Source organism: Geotrypetes seraphini, chromosome 4, assembly GCF_902459505.1.
Source record: "Geotrypetes seraphini chromosome 4, aGeoSer1.1, whole genome shotgun sequence".
Lineage (NCBI taxonomy): Eukaryota > Metazoa > Chordata > Amphibia > Gymnophiona > Dermophiidae > Geotrypetes > Geotrypetes seraphini.
The window spans coordinates 121,645,316-121,658,105 of record NC_047087.1 but is presented as its reverse complement, the minus strand read 5'-3'; the positions used below and the strand labels follow the sequence as shown (position 1 = coordinate 121,658,105).

Here is a 12,790-nt window from a genome sequence, read left to right as displayed (position 1 = left end):
GCCAGAGCCCCCAAAGCCGACTCAGGCTCGGTCTGCAACAGCGACAACATCAGTCCAACTCCCATCTGTAAGATCTGCTTCCAGGGAGCCGAGCAGGTACTGGAGAGCGCTCATAAGCACCCCCTCTCAGTGTTTCTGCTTCACGAACGCTTTTTGCTAACTAGTATATTCTTCCTATTAAGAGAGAGAGAATGGTGGGTTCAGTGGTCTCTTCTGGGTTAAGGATGGGTTGCAGGATGGGTTGTTTATTCTTTTGGGTTTTGGTTATTTGGTTGGTTGGTTGGTTGGGGAGAGGGTCTAATACCCCTGAATGTTGAGCTACACTGGCTGTCGCTGTTGGGGGGGAGGGGGGGTTTGTCTTTGGTAAATCTCTGGGAAAGTGTTGGCAGTCGGGATCTGGGGATTATAAGAATCCAGATTCCCAGGTTCCTCATTTATGACTGTGAAGTATGGTCTATTTTGGCATGTGTACCATATGGGTGGGGAGGGAGGGGGATTGTTAGTGGTTATGGGCTGGTTTTGTGATGTATTTGTTACTTGTTTGTTGGATTTTTGTGTGCTATATTACATTCAATAAAATGTTTCAACACTAAAGAGAGAGAGAATGGGTGTGTAGTGGGGGGGGGGGGTGTAACAAGCTGTGCATTAAAGATAAGGTTATCCTTTATTTTACCAATTGCTGACTCTACAACATATACATGTGTCTGTGGGCACAATGCAGAGACGTGTGTAATACAATGTAATGTGGCTATGTACTATTACATCTATTTAATTGGATGAGACCTCAAAAAGATTCCTTAGAAGAAAGTTCTAGTGAGGTTGTGATGAGGGTATCTTAAGTATGAAGAATATTTTTTTTCTTGTTTTCCTGGGATAGGTACATGGGATCTCTCAGAGAGAGAAAGAGATAATAGTTACTGCGGATGGGCAGACTAGATAGGCCTTTTGGCCTTTATCTGCCATCATGTTTCTATGAGCTAGCTGAGAGACTAAATTCATTTCCTGTAACGACTCAGAAATGAGATCTGGCAGGGCTGCGAACTTAAATAAGTGCAAGACAGTAGAATCATCCACAGGGTCTAAGACCGCAAAGGGATCTGCAGATCCAGCACACAGCCCCTGATTTCCCGCTCCGGGAAGCGCAGTACCTGCAAACAAGGGATCAGTAAGGGTAACATCAACATCTGGACCCACTAGATCAGGATCAGGCAACACAAAAGCCACAGCAGGTTGAGGCAAGGACGTGCCCACATCACTAAGAGATGCTGCAGAGGCAGATTGAGACTGTTCAGGGGAAGAACACCCCACTTTTCCAACCTCCCCCAAAGTCTCTCACAGGCTGTCAGCCTGTGAACTCACTGTGCACAGACAGGATCAGTGCTACAGCTTGCTTTCAGTTCACTCATAGTATCTGCATGAGAAACATCACTGCCACAATGCTGGGAATGCTTCTGCAAAGCTGTCTGACTACACCTCCACCCCTGTGGACCAATGGATGCGCACTGGGATGGGCGGAGGCATGACAATGCAGCCTGCACCTTGCAACATCCTGTCAAGCCTCCTTAGGGTGCCTAACAGCCTGCACTATACCCCTGATTAACAGAAGGTGAGACCACCTCAGGGACGGCCCTGAGTTCCAGAGAAAACTATGTAGGCTGGCTAACAGGTATCCAGAGGGATTGTCTTGTCAGCTACAGACCAAAGTCTGTGAATTCTCGAGCAGGCAGGGCTTCAAAATTGCTCCAAGCACTAAAATATCCGAAAAGGGGGAGACATTATATCGAATTAAAAATAATAAAATGGGGAGAGCAGAACAAACACATCTGCAGACATGTGTGCAAAAGGAAAGAACTGAAGGTGGAGCTATAGAGGAAGTGACATCGGTTCACGGAAGTTTCGCCCCCCACATTTCGCCCCCAGCAATTCGCCCCTCACATTTCGCCCCCGCACATTTCGCCCCCCGGATGTTTCGCCCCCACACATTTCACCCCCACACATTTCGCCCCCACATTTCGCCCCCCCACATTTCGCCCCCACATTTCGCCCCCACACATTTCGCCCCCGTCTCGGAGCGCAAATCCTTACCTCGGAGCGCAAATCAGTCCAGCTACTGTTGTGAGCGCGAGAGAAGCCAAGTGGGATCGAGGCTTCTGGAGAGATGTAATCAACTGCAGCATTAGACAGCTGTATTAGAGAAGGGTGGGATGTGTGTGCTGAACACGGCTACTTTCCCCTCCCCCCATACACGCCAGTGATTATCCAAGCAGGAGCACCTGGCCAAAGCGAGACAGCGTCCCGCGAGAGCTGTGCGCGAGCGAAGCCTAGGGGGGGTAGGTCAGTCCAGCTACTGTTGTGAGCGCGAGAGAAGCCAAGGGGGGGTAGGGAGTCGAAGTCTGGGGATGAAGGGGGATCGCGCACTTGGGCCAGAGCGAGACAGCGGAAAGGGAACATGAGCTGTGCGCGAGCGAAGCCAAGGGGGGGTAGGTCAGTCCAGCTACTGTTGTGAGCGCGAGAGAAGCCAAGGGGGGGGTAGGGAGTCGAAGTCTGGGGATGAAGGGGGATCGGGGCTTGGGCCGAAAGGGAACATGAGCTGTGCGCGAGCGAAGCCAAGGGGGGGTAGGTCAGTCCAGCTACTGTTGTGAGCGCGAGAGAAGCCAAGGGGGGGTAGGGAGTCGAAGTTTGGGGATGAAGGGGGATCGGGGCTTGGGCCAGAGCTCCGTGCTATGTGTGTCATGCACACATGGAACGTTAAACATTGTGTGGCAAGCATGGCATGAGGGATTGTAGCAAGGCAGGAAACTAACTGCAACAACTCCAAATCTAGCCTCAAAACCTTTCTCTTTAAAGATCTATACCTAGGTTTAATTGCTCATGAGACTCAGGCAATGGCCACATATCAGACATTCCATTTCTCCCTCTTCTTTTCCCCATGCCTTGGGCCCGATCCCCCTTCATCCCCAGACTTCGACTCCCTACCCCCCCTTGGCTTCGCTCGCGCACAGCTCATGTTCCCTTTCGGCCCAAGCCCCGATCCCCCTTCATCCCTTTCCGCTGTCTCGCTCTGGCCTTGGGCCCGATCCCCCTTCATCCCCAGGCTTCGACTCCCTACCCCCCCTTGGCTTCGCTCGCGCACAGCTCATGTTCCCTTTCGGCCCAAGCCCCGATCCCCCTTCATCCCCAGGCTTCGACTCCCTACCCCCCCTTGGCTTCGCTCGCGCACAGCTCATGTTCCCTTTCGGCCCAAGCCCCGATCCCCCTTCATCCCTTTCCGCTGTCTCGCTCTGGCCTTGGGCCCGATCCCCCTTCATCCCCAGGCTTCGACTCCCTACCCCCCCTTGGCTTCGCTCGCGTACCCCCCCTTGGCTTCGCTCGCGCACAGCTCATGTTCCCTTTCCGCTGTCTCGCTCTGGCCCAAGCCCCGATCCCCCTTCATCCCTTTCCGCTGTCTCGCTCTGGCCTTCGACTCCCTCCCCCCCTTGGCTTCGCTCGCGCACAGCTCTCGCGGGACGCTGTCTCGCTTTGGCCAAGCCTCGATCCCCCTTGGCTTCTCTCGCGCTCACAACTCCCTCCCCCCCTTGGCTTCGCTCGCGCACAGCTCTCGCGGGACGCTGTCTCGCTTTGGCCAAGCCTCGATCCCCCTTGGCTTCTCTCGCGCTCACAACAGTAGCTGGACTGATTTGCGCTCCGAGGTAAGGATTTGCGCTCCGAGACGGGGGCGAAATGTGTGGGGGCGAAATGTGGGGGCGAAATGTGTGGGGGCGAAATGTGTGGGGGCGAAACATCCGGGGGGCGAAATGTGTGGGGGCGAAATGTGTGGGGGCGAAATGTGTCTGGGGGCGAAATGTGGGGGGCGAAATGTGAGGGGCGAATTGCTGGGGGCGAAATGTGGGGGGCGAACCTTCCGGATCCCAGTGACATCAGAGAGAGTACCAAAGCTGACATGGGTAGCAAGTTCTTCGCTGCTCATGCCTACTCCACTCTATGTTTAGCTATCACACACTGTGCAATTGCAGCAGGACAATTCCACTGTAAGCAGTAAGAGAGTTTGCTACCCATCCCCCAACTGCAACTCCTTTTTAAAAGTAATTATCATCACTATTCCCAAAAATAAAGTCATGGGTACTTTATACAAAGTAATACCTTCAATGGGCATTAACTCTTGCAGGGCTGGACTAGCTACCCATCTCATTATCTTTTTATAAGAACATAAGAAAAGCCATATTGAGTCAAACTAAAGTCCTGAGTCTAGCAGCCTGTCTCCGTTGTTGGCCAGTTTGGGTCAGGGGTACCCAGCATATTCCACAAATTAGATCAAATCTCTTCTTTAAATTTCAGGAAACAACATTTTTATGCAAGCTACTACTTTATGGCAAGTATGTATTCTATAAAACCAGGCATTATTATAAGTTTTCTTCATGAGCAAATATTACACTGTTATGCAGGCTTAGCAACCCACTCTTATTATGAATTAGACCTCTGTCAAAAATATAGTTGTGGTCTTTGAAAACTCAATGGATTGGCTCGTTAGCTCCAATGATTGACAATTTATTGCCCAGTAATTAATATAACAATCCCTTGTCTTATATAAATAGTACCTCTTACCTTGGATCCCTATGGGTGCAGACCCTCCGCAAGTATAATCTTCAGGTTTTATCACAAATACCACATAGAACTGCCCATTGGGGAAATCCTTTCTCTGCGCAACAGAGAGACTATGAGAAACTCAGGAACTCACACAACAGTTTTCAACTTTCCATTAAGCAGCAACACTTCTCTTGAAAGCTTAAAAGTCTAAACCACACCACAGATTATGGTACTCTCAAGATGGTTACTCATCACACATGGTAGGTCATTTTATAACAGAAAACCTAAGCTGTGAAGACACACAAGTGCATATATTAACTTTATAAAATAGCTGCAACATATGCACCTATATTCAGGACTGGCATTAGTTGGGGGGGGGAGAGAGCATCCTATGGCCCAGGATGTCCTTCCCTTCTCTCCAACCTATTCCGAAGTTCTTCTCGCATTTTAAAAGGCAAAGGGATCACCAGTGTGGCAGCGATTCTCTAGCGCTGCTCATGGGATTCCTCAGCGCTGTACCCCTGCCGCAGTCGATACCTTCTGACTCAACTTCCTGTTTCTGCTTGGGCAGACCACAACAAGGAAACAGCACCGAGGAATCCCATAAGTAGCGCTAGAAAATTGCTGCCACGCTAGTGACCCCTTTGCCTTTTAAAAGGTAAGGTGGGGAGAAGAGAAAGAAAGGACATCCCAGCCCATAGGGGCTCCCTGGAGCTGTTGATTTTTAAATGAAGGGAGGGATGCTAGATGGGAGGGCATTTGGTGGTGGGAAAAAATCAGGAGAGGAGGTCAGAGAGGAAAAGATTTGGGGGCTCCCTCCTTAATTTCTGCCGTGGGTCCCAGCATGTCTAACACCAGCCCTGACTACTTTGCTTTGTAATTCTTCACAATCTTGTTCATTTCAGTCTGCTGTGTAAGAAAATACAGTTCAAAATGCTTTAAAGCAGCAGTTTGATTCACTGATCTACAGAAGATACTTTACACTTTCAACGTGAAAGAATTATAGTTCAAACAACAATTAAGAAAGCAAAAAGCCTCACTAGCTCAGTGGGGCTGGGTACTGAGTTAAGAGCAAGCCTTTAGGTTCAAGTACCAGTAAGTCAGAAATAATTTGAACACCAACTCTGTAAGCACTGAAATAGGAGGTGTCTAGTTTAATTGAAAAGAATAGGTTGTTGTCTTGAATGCAGCACTTCAGCTCTAAACAGTTATGAAATGACTTTTGCACTCCCAAAAAATTGTGGATAAAGTAACCTACACTGAGCGGCGGGCACAAACTCCAACCATCTTACTGGGTAGACTGGATGGGCCATGAAGGGTATTTATCTGCCATCATCTACTATGTTATTATGTTGACGGCATACATTGCTCGACTCTCTTTGGCTGCAATAGCAGACATGGAATGATTAGGATGTTGTGATTAGCATCCATTCTTCTTAGCAAAATGCCTCGGTCTCTCTCAGGCCGGCTAGGGAATATCTGTAGACTAGAGTCGTCAAAAATCTTACTACAGATTTTCTACTGGATTCAGGTCTGAAATTTGGGCTATTGGAGTACATTCATTTTTTCTTATTGAACAGCTCTGTTGTTGCTTTTGGTTTGTGCTCAGATCATTGTCTGGATGAAATGTACGGTGTCAGCATCTATGAGACAAACTTGGTTTTTTCTGTTACATAGAGCACTGTGGACCCCTGTTAGGTTGCAAAAATTAGATAGTTCTTTGTCTAATAGATGCTGGCATTGTCATCTAGAAGCAGGAACTTTAGATCATTTATTGTTTCATTGTCCATTTATTATGAATTTTTGGAAATCAATTTGGGACCAAATTAATAATTTATTAGATAACCCAGTGGCATTATCCTATGATACTGTGACATTTGGTATGGAAATGAGAGCAAAAAGTCAGATTTCTGCGAATAACAATAAATTATTACTAATAATGACTGGTGTTGCCATTCAGCAAATTACATATAATTGGAAGGATTGGAGGAGATTAAATTATAACTTCTGGTGGAACTCATTATGCCATATCTATAAAATGGAAAGATTTATTGCTTTACAACGGGGATATTTTCAGAAATTTCAGGATGTGTGGAAACCATTAACAAAATATTGTAAGGATTAAGTAAAAATTTTTCCCTTATATTTATCAGGTTAAGGTGTAGGGAGGGGGGTATTTTATTATTATATATTTAATATAACATAGTAACATAGTAGATGACGTCAGATAAATACCCGAATGGTCCATCCAGTCTGCCCAACCTGATTCAATTTAAATTTTTTAATTTTTTCTTCTTAGCTATTTCTGGGCAAGAATCCAAAGCTTTACCCTGTACTGTGCTTGAGTTCCAAATGCCGAAATCTCTGTTAAGACTTACTCTAGTCCATCTACCCTCTCCCAGCCATTGAAGCCCTCCCCAGCCCATCCTCCACCAAACGGCCATATACAGACACAGACCGTGCAAGTCTGCCCAGTACTGGCCTTAGTTCAATATTTAATCTTATTTTCTGATTCTAGATCCTTTGTGTTCATCCCACGCTTCTTTGAACTCAGTCACAGTTTTACTCTCCACCACCTCTCTCGGGAGCACATTCCAGGCATCCACCACCCTCTCCGTAAAGTAGAATTTCCTAACATTGCCTTTGAATCTACTACCCCTCAACCTCAAATTATGTCCTCTGATTTTACCATTTTCCTTTCTCTGAAAAAGATTTTGTTCTACGTTAATACCCTTCAAGTATTTGAACGTCTGAATCATATCTCCCCTGTCTCTCCTTTCCTCTAGGGTATACATATTCAGGGCTTCCAGTCTCTCCTCAAACGTCTTCTGGTAAGCCTTCTATCATTTTCGTCGCCCTCCTCTGGACCTCCTCAAGTCTTCTTACGTCCTTCGCCAGATACGGTCTCCAAAATTGAACACAATACTCCAAGTGGGGCCTTACCAATGACCTATACAGGGGCATCAACACCTTCTTCCTTCTACTGACTATGCCTCTCTTTATACAGCCCAGCATCCTTCTGGCAGCAGCCACTGCCTTGTCACACTGTTTTTTCACCTTTAGATCTTCGGACACTATCACCCCAAGGTCCCTCTCCCCGTCCGTGTATATCAGCTTCTCTCCTCCCAGCACATACGGTTCCTTCCTATTATTAATCCCCAAATGCATTACTCTGCATTTCTTTGCATTGAATTTTAGTTGCCAGGCATTAGACCATTCCTCTAACTTTTGCAGATCCTTTTTCATATTTTCCACTCCCTCTTTGGTGTCTACTCTGTTACAAATCTTGGTATCATCTGCAAAAAGGCACACTTTTCCTTCTAATCCTTCAGCAATGTCACTCACAAACATATTGAACAGGATGGCCCTAGCACTGAACCCTGATGGACTCCACTACTCACCTTTCCTTCCTTCGAGCGACTTCCATTAACCACTACCCTCTGGCGTCTGTCCGACAACCAGTTTCTGACCCAGTTCACCACTTTGGGTTCTAACTTCAGCCCTTCAAGTTTGTCCAACAGCCTCCTATGAGGAACTGTAAAGCTTTGCTGAAATCCAAGTAAATTACATCTAACATATGTCCTCGATCCAGCTTTCTGGTCACCCAATCAAAAAATTCAATCAGGTTCGTTTGGCACGATTTACCTTTTGTAAAGCCATGTTGCCTCGTATCCTGTAACCCATTAGATTCAAGGAAGTTCCCTATCCTTTCTTTCAGCAAAACTTCCATTATTTTTCCAACAACTGAAGTGAGGCTCACCGGCCTGTAGTTTCCTGCTTCATCCCTGTGACCACTTTTATGAATAGGGACCACTTTCGCTCTCCTCCAATCCCCAGGAATCACTCCCGTCTCCAGAGATTTGTTGAACAAGTCTTTAATAGGGCTCACCAGAACCTCTCTGAGCTCCCTTAGTATCCTGGGATGGATCCCGTCTGGTCCCATCTCTTTGTCCGCCTTCAGTTTTTCAAGTTGCTCATAAACACCTTCCTCCGTGAACGGCGCAGAATCTACTCCATTTTCTCGTGTAACTTTGCTAGACAATCTCGGTCCTTCTCCAGGATTTTCTTCTGTGAACACAGAACAGAAGTATTTGTTTAGCACATTCGCTTTCTTCTCATCACTTTCCACATATTGGTCCCCAGCATCTTTTAGCCTAGCAATTCCATTTTTCATCTTCCTCCTTTCACTAATATATCAGAAAAAATTTTTGTCTCCCTTTTTTACATTTTTAGCCATTTGTTCTTCCGCCTGTGCTTTCGCCAGACGTATCTCTCTCTTGGCTTCTTTCAGTTTCACCCTGTAGTCCTTTCTGCTCTCCTCTTCTTGTTTTTTTTATATTTCACAAACGCCAACTCTTTCGCCTTTATTTTCTCAGCCACTAGGTTGGAGAACCATATCGGCTTCCTTTTTCTCTTGTTTTTATTGATTTTCTTCACATAAAGGTCCGTAGCCATTTTTATCGCTCCTTTCAGCTTAGACCACTGTTTTTCCAATTCTCTTATGTCCTCCCATCCTAACAGCTCTTTCTTCAGATACTCTCCCATAGCATTAAAGTCCGTACGTTTGAAATCTAGGACTTTAAGTATCGGCTGCTCTCCATTTTAGCCGTTATATCAAACCAAACCGTTTGATGATCGCTACTTCCCAGGTGAGCACCCACTCGAACATTAGAGATACTCTCTCCATTTGTGAGGACCAGATCCAATATCGCTTTTTCCCGTGTGGGTTCCGTCACCATTTGTCTGAGCAGAGCCTCTTGAAAGGCATCCACAATCTCCCTACTTCTTTCCGATTCTGCAGACGGAACATTCCAGTCCGCATCTGGCAGGTTGAAATCTCCCAACAGCAGAACCTCCTCTTTCCTTCCAAACTTTTGGATATCCACAATCAGATCCTTATCAATTTGCTGCGATTGAGTCGGAGGTCTATAGACTACATCCACATAGATAGAAGTTCCATCTTCTCTTTTCAGAGCAATCCATATCACTTCTTCCTCTCCCCAGGTCCCTTGCATTTCGGTCGCTTGGATATTGATCTTTACATAGAGAGCTACTCCTCCACCTTTTTGACCATCTCTGTCCTTCCTAAAAAAGATTATATCCCGGTATGTTTGCATCCCATCCATGTGATTCACTGAACCATGTCTCTGTGATAGCGACAATATCTAGATCTGCCTCTAACATCAGGGCTTGCAGATCATGAACTTTGTTGCTTAGACTGTGAGCATTTGTGGTCATCGCTTTCCAGCTATTTTTCAGCGATAATCTCCTTTTTCGTATGGATTATATATATATATAATGGAATATATGGTTGGGAGGGATGGGAAAGGGGAAGGGATAAGAATTTATGTAAGGTACCAATGATTGTTTATAAGTGAGGTATTTATTGTTATTGTGAATTAACACTTAATGTAATTTTGAAAATGAATAAAGAATTAAAAAAAAAAAGATCATTGTCTGGCTGAAAGGTATATCTTCCTAGTGCCAGGTATATGATACCTAGGAACATAATTTCTTGCAGATCTGCCTATATTTGCATCAACCATCTTTCTCTTGATCTTCACAGGCCTGCTATCCCCACTGCTCCAAATCACCTCCTCAGCATAATGCGCCAACCACAACTCTTCACCATAAAGATGATGTTAACAGAGCAATGTGCTGAGTGCTGTGTTTATTTTTCTTCTGCCACACATTGCTTAACACTGAGAACAAAAGTTCCACTTTAGTCTCATCAGACCACAAACCCTTTTTCCCATGTGTGTGTGGAGTACTCCCTAAGTATTTCTTTGAAAACAGTGTGCAGCACATATTATAGTTTTTCTTCAGCAGTGGTTTCTTTCTTGCAATCTTTCCATATAGGTTGTGGTTTTTGACAAAATCTTGAAACTGCTGAAAGAAGTCAATATTTTCCTCAATCTGAGCCCTCCATGTGGTAATTCTATTTATCTAATCTTAGGCCTCACGGTGATCTTCTCAACAGTTTTCTTAAACCACAGCTACTTACTCTGCAAGAAAGGACTGATCAAGGCAGCACATAAATACAGTTTGGGGGAAGGGATGGGGGCAGCACCTCCCCAAAGGTTAATGGTGATGCTGCTGCATTGATCCTGTTCTCCCCACAGCCAATAAGATTTCCTTATTTATTTCCCCCTCAATTTAAAAGACAAACTAAACCTATAAGATGGTGCTATTAAAATGTTTCCACTTTACAATGATGGATCCCAGTGAATATTCAAACAGTAAAATTTATTTCCTATGGCTTAGTTCTGTGAATAGAGAGACAAAAAAATTATTCCTGTAACGTTTCCCATGCTAAAGCTGCCTATAGAAAATTCATGCCTTCTCTTGCTCACCTGGATGGTGATGGCTGCTTTTTTGGTCATAGACTGGTAAATGCCATTAAATTCCACATTATGGTCCAAGTCATAAACAGGGCACTGGAGAGGGCAAAAGTATGAGAACAAACAACACATTCACATATCAACTTTGGAGTAAATTCTATATATGTCGCTTTAAAAACTGGCTTGATGCGATTCTATGAACCCCCCTCTGGAGTTAGGTGCAGTTTATTGAATCATGTGTAGCGCCCGTCTGCAGATTAACATTGAGGTGCAGGCATTTAAGCCATAAACCAGGCCTAAATACTGGCACCTAAGTTGTATGCGAATTAGGTGTATTTTATAACAGTGAACCTAACTTTTAGGAATGTCCATGATCCACCCATGCTGCTTCCCTGACCACACCCCCTTTTGAGATCCATGTACTAGAAATTACCAAACCACTTTATAGTGTGCTTAGAAAGTTGTGTATGTAAATTCTAATTAATGCCAATAATTGCTTGCTAATTGGCAATTAATGGCACCGATTGACTTGTTAAGTTGTGCACGCAACTTTAGCTGCAGTATTTAGAAACCAGGGTCTATGATCTGCAAACTTATTCAGGTTGGCTGCAATCTGTTTCAAACACAAGCAAAAAATCTAACGAGACTGCAGTAAAATGTCAAACAACAAACAAAAAGAAGGAAACTGCAGCAAAAATGTACAAGATGCCAAGTTCTTGATTAAAAAACAAGACTTTTATTCGCAATCCTTAAAACATTAAACAGTTTGTATCCCGATCAGGGCAGGTCCGATGAATTCTTCAAAGTTGAATATGCAGATGGGGATGATCGGAGGAATGCCCCCATCTGCCAGCACGGATCACTGATGTGCGATCCCGACACATGCGCAGACCATCTGTAGATGATCTGCGCATGTGTCTAGAACAGTCCGAGCTGCGACTTTCTGTTTTACTTTTTAGCCCAGCGAGCCCATGGTTTTAACCCGCTTAAACCCACGAGTTAAAACCATGGGCTCGCAGTGCGGGGAAGGGCAGGAGATATTCGGGGCGGCAGGCAGGAGTAAACCGGGGACGAGCAGGGCGGCGATTCGGGGCAAGCAAGCAAGAGAGATCCAGGCAGAGGAAGGCGGTGATGCAGCGATTTGGGGCAGAGCAGGCAGCAGAGATCCGGGGAAGAGCATCGGGGCGACAGGCAGGAGAGATTCAGGGCAGCAGGGAGCAGGGCATGCAGAGAGCAGGGCTTCTATGGAGCTGGAGAGTCAGAAAGATGTTTTTGACAGGTCCCCAGCAGTCGCTTCTTGTGTTAATCGGCCAGCTCAGTCGGTTTTAAAAATTTAGTTGGTGAATCGTGTCCCTGTCTACTTTGCATGCGTTTCTCCTCATTTGCATGCACGGATTCGAAGCAGATCGCAGGAGAGGTTAGTGAATAGTGCAGGAGGGAAATCTGGTCGCAAAGGGGTCGCAAACCGATCAGTACACGATCGGTTTGCTTTGTGAATCTACTCCATAGAGACTACTTGTGAAACAAGAAAGAATATTGATCAGTGGGGGTGAGCATTGTGGGTGCAATTGGACCACCCAATTATCCCTCAGTGAAAGCTAGTGTCATGATGAACATAAAGAGCAGTGGACTTGTGACATATGTGAAAATACAAAGACATTAAAGAGAAGGAACTGTATGATGCCAAACACAATCTGTTTCACCTACATTTCACATTTTTGTATCACAAAATGGGTGGGGAGTTTAATGGACTGAAAAGTCAACAGCAAAGATTTGCAACTGCTTTTCTGATAGGTACTTTTGCCCTGCAAAATACTGAATTTGGTTTCAAAACTGCAAATGTATGTGTATTATTGTTTAAACAA

The 12,790-nt window shown here is 45.4% G+C and overlaps 1 protein-coding gene across 1 annotated transcript in view; it reads right to left on the bottom strand.

Annotated features, from left to right (window-relative positions):
• SIDT1 (SID1 transmembrane family member 1) overlaps positions 1–12,790 on the bottom strand; it is a 262,081-nt gene that overhangs the window by 147,989 nt on the left and 101,302 nt on the right. The window contains exons 6-7 of the mRNA XM_033940160.1: positions 10,938–11,021; positions 4,603–4,696 (exon numbers count right to left, since the gene is read on the bottom strand). Coding sequence (XP_033796051.1) covers positions 4,603–4,696; positions 10,938–11,021 — 178 coding nt within the window. The remainder of the gene's footprint in view (positions 1–4,602; positions 4,697–10,937; positions 11,022–12,790) is intronic.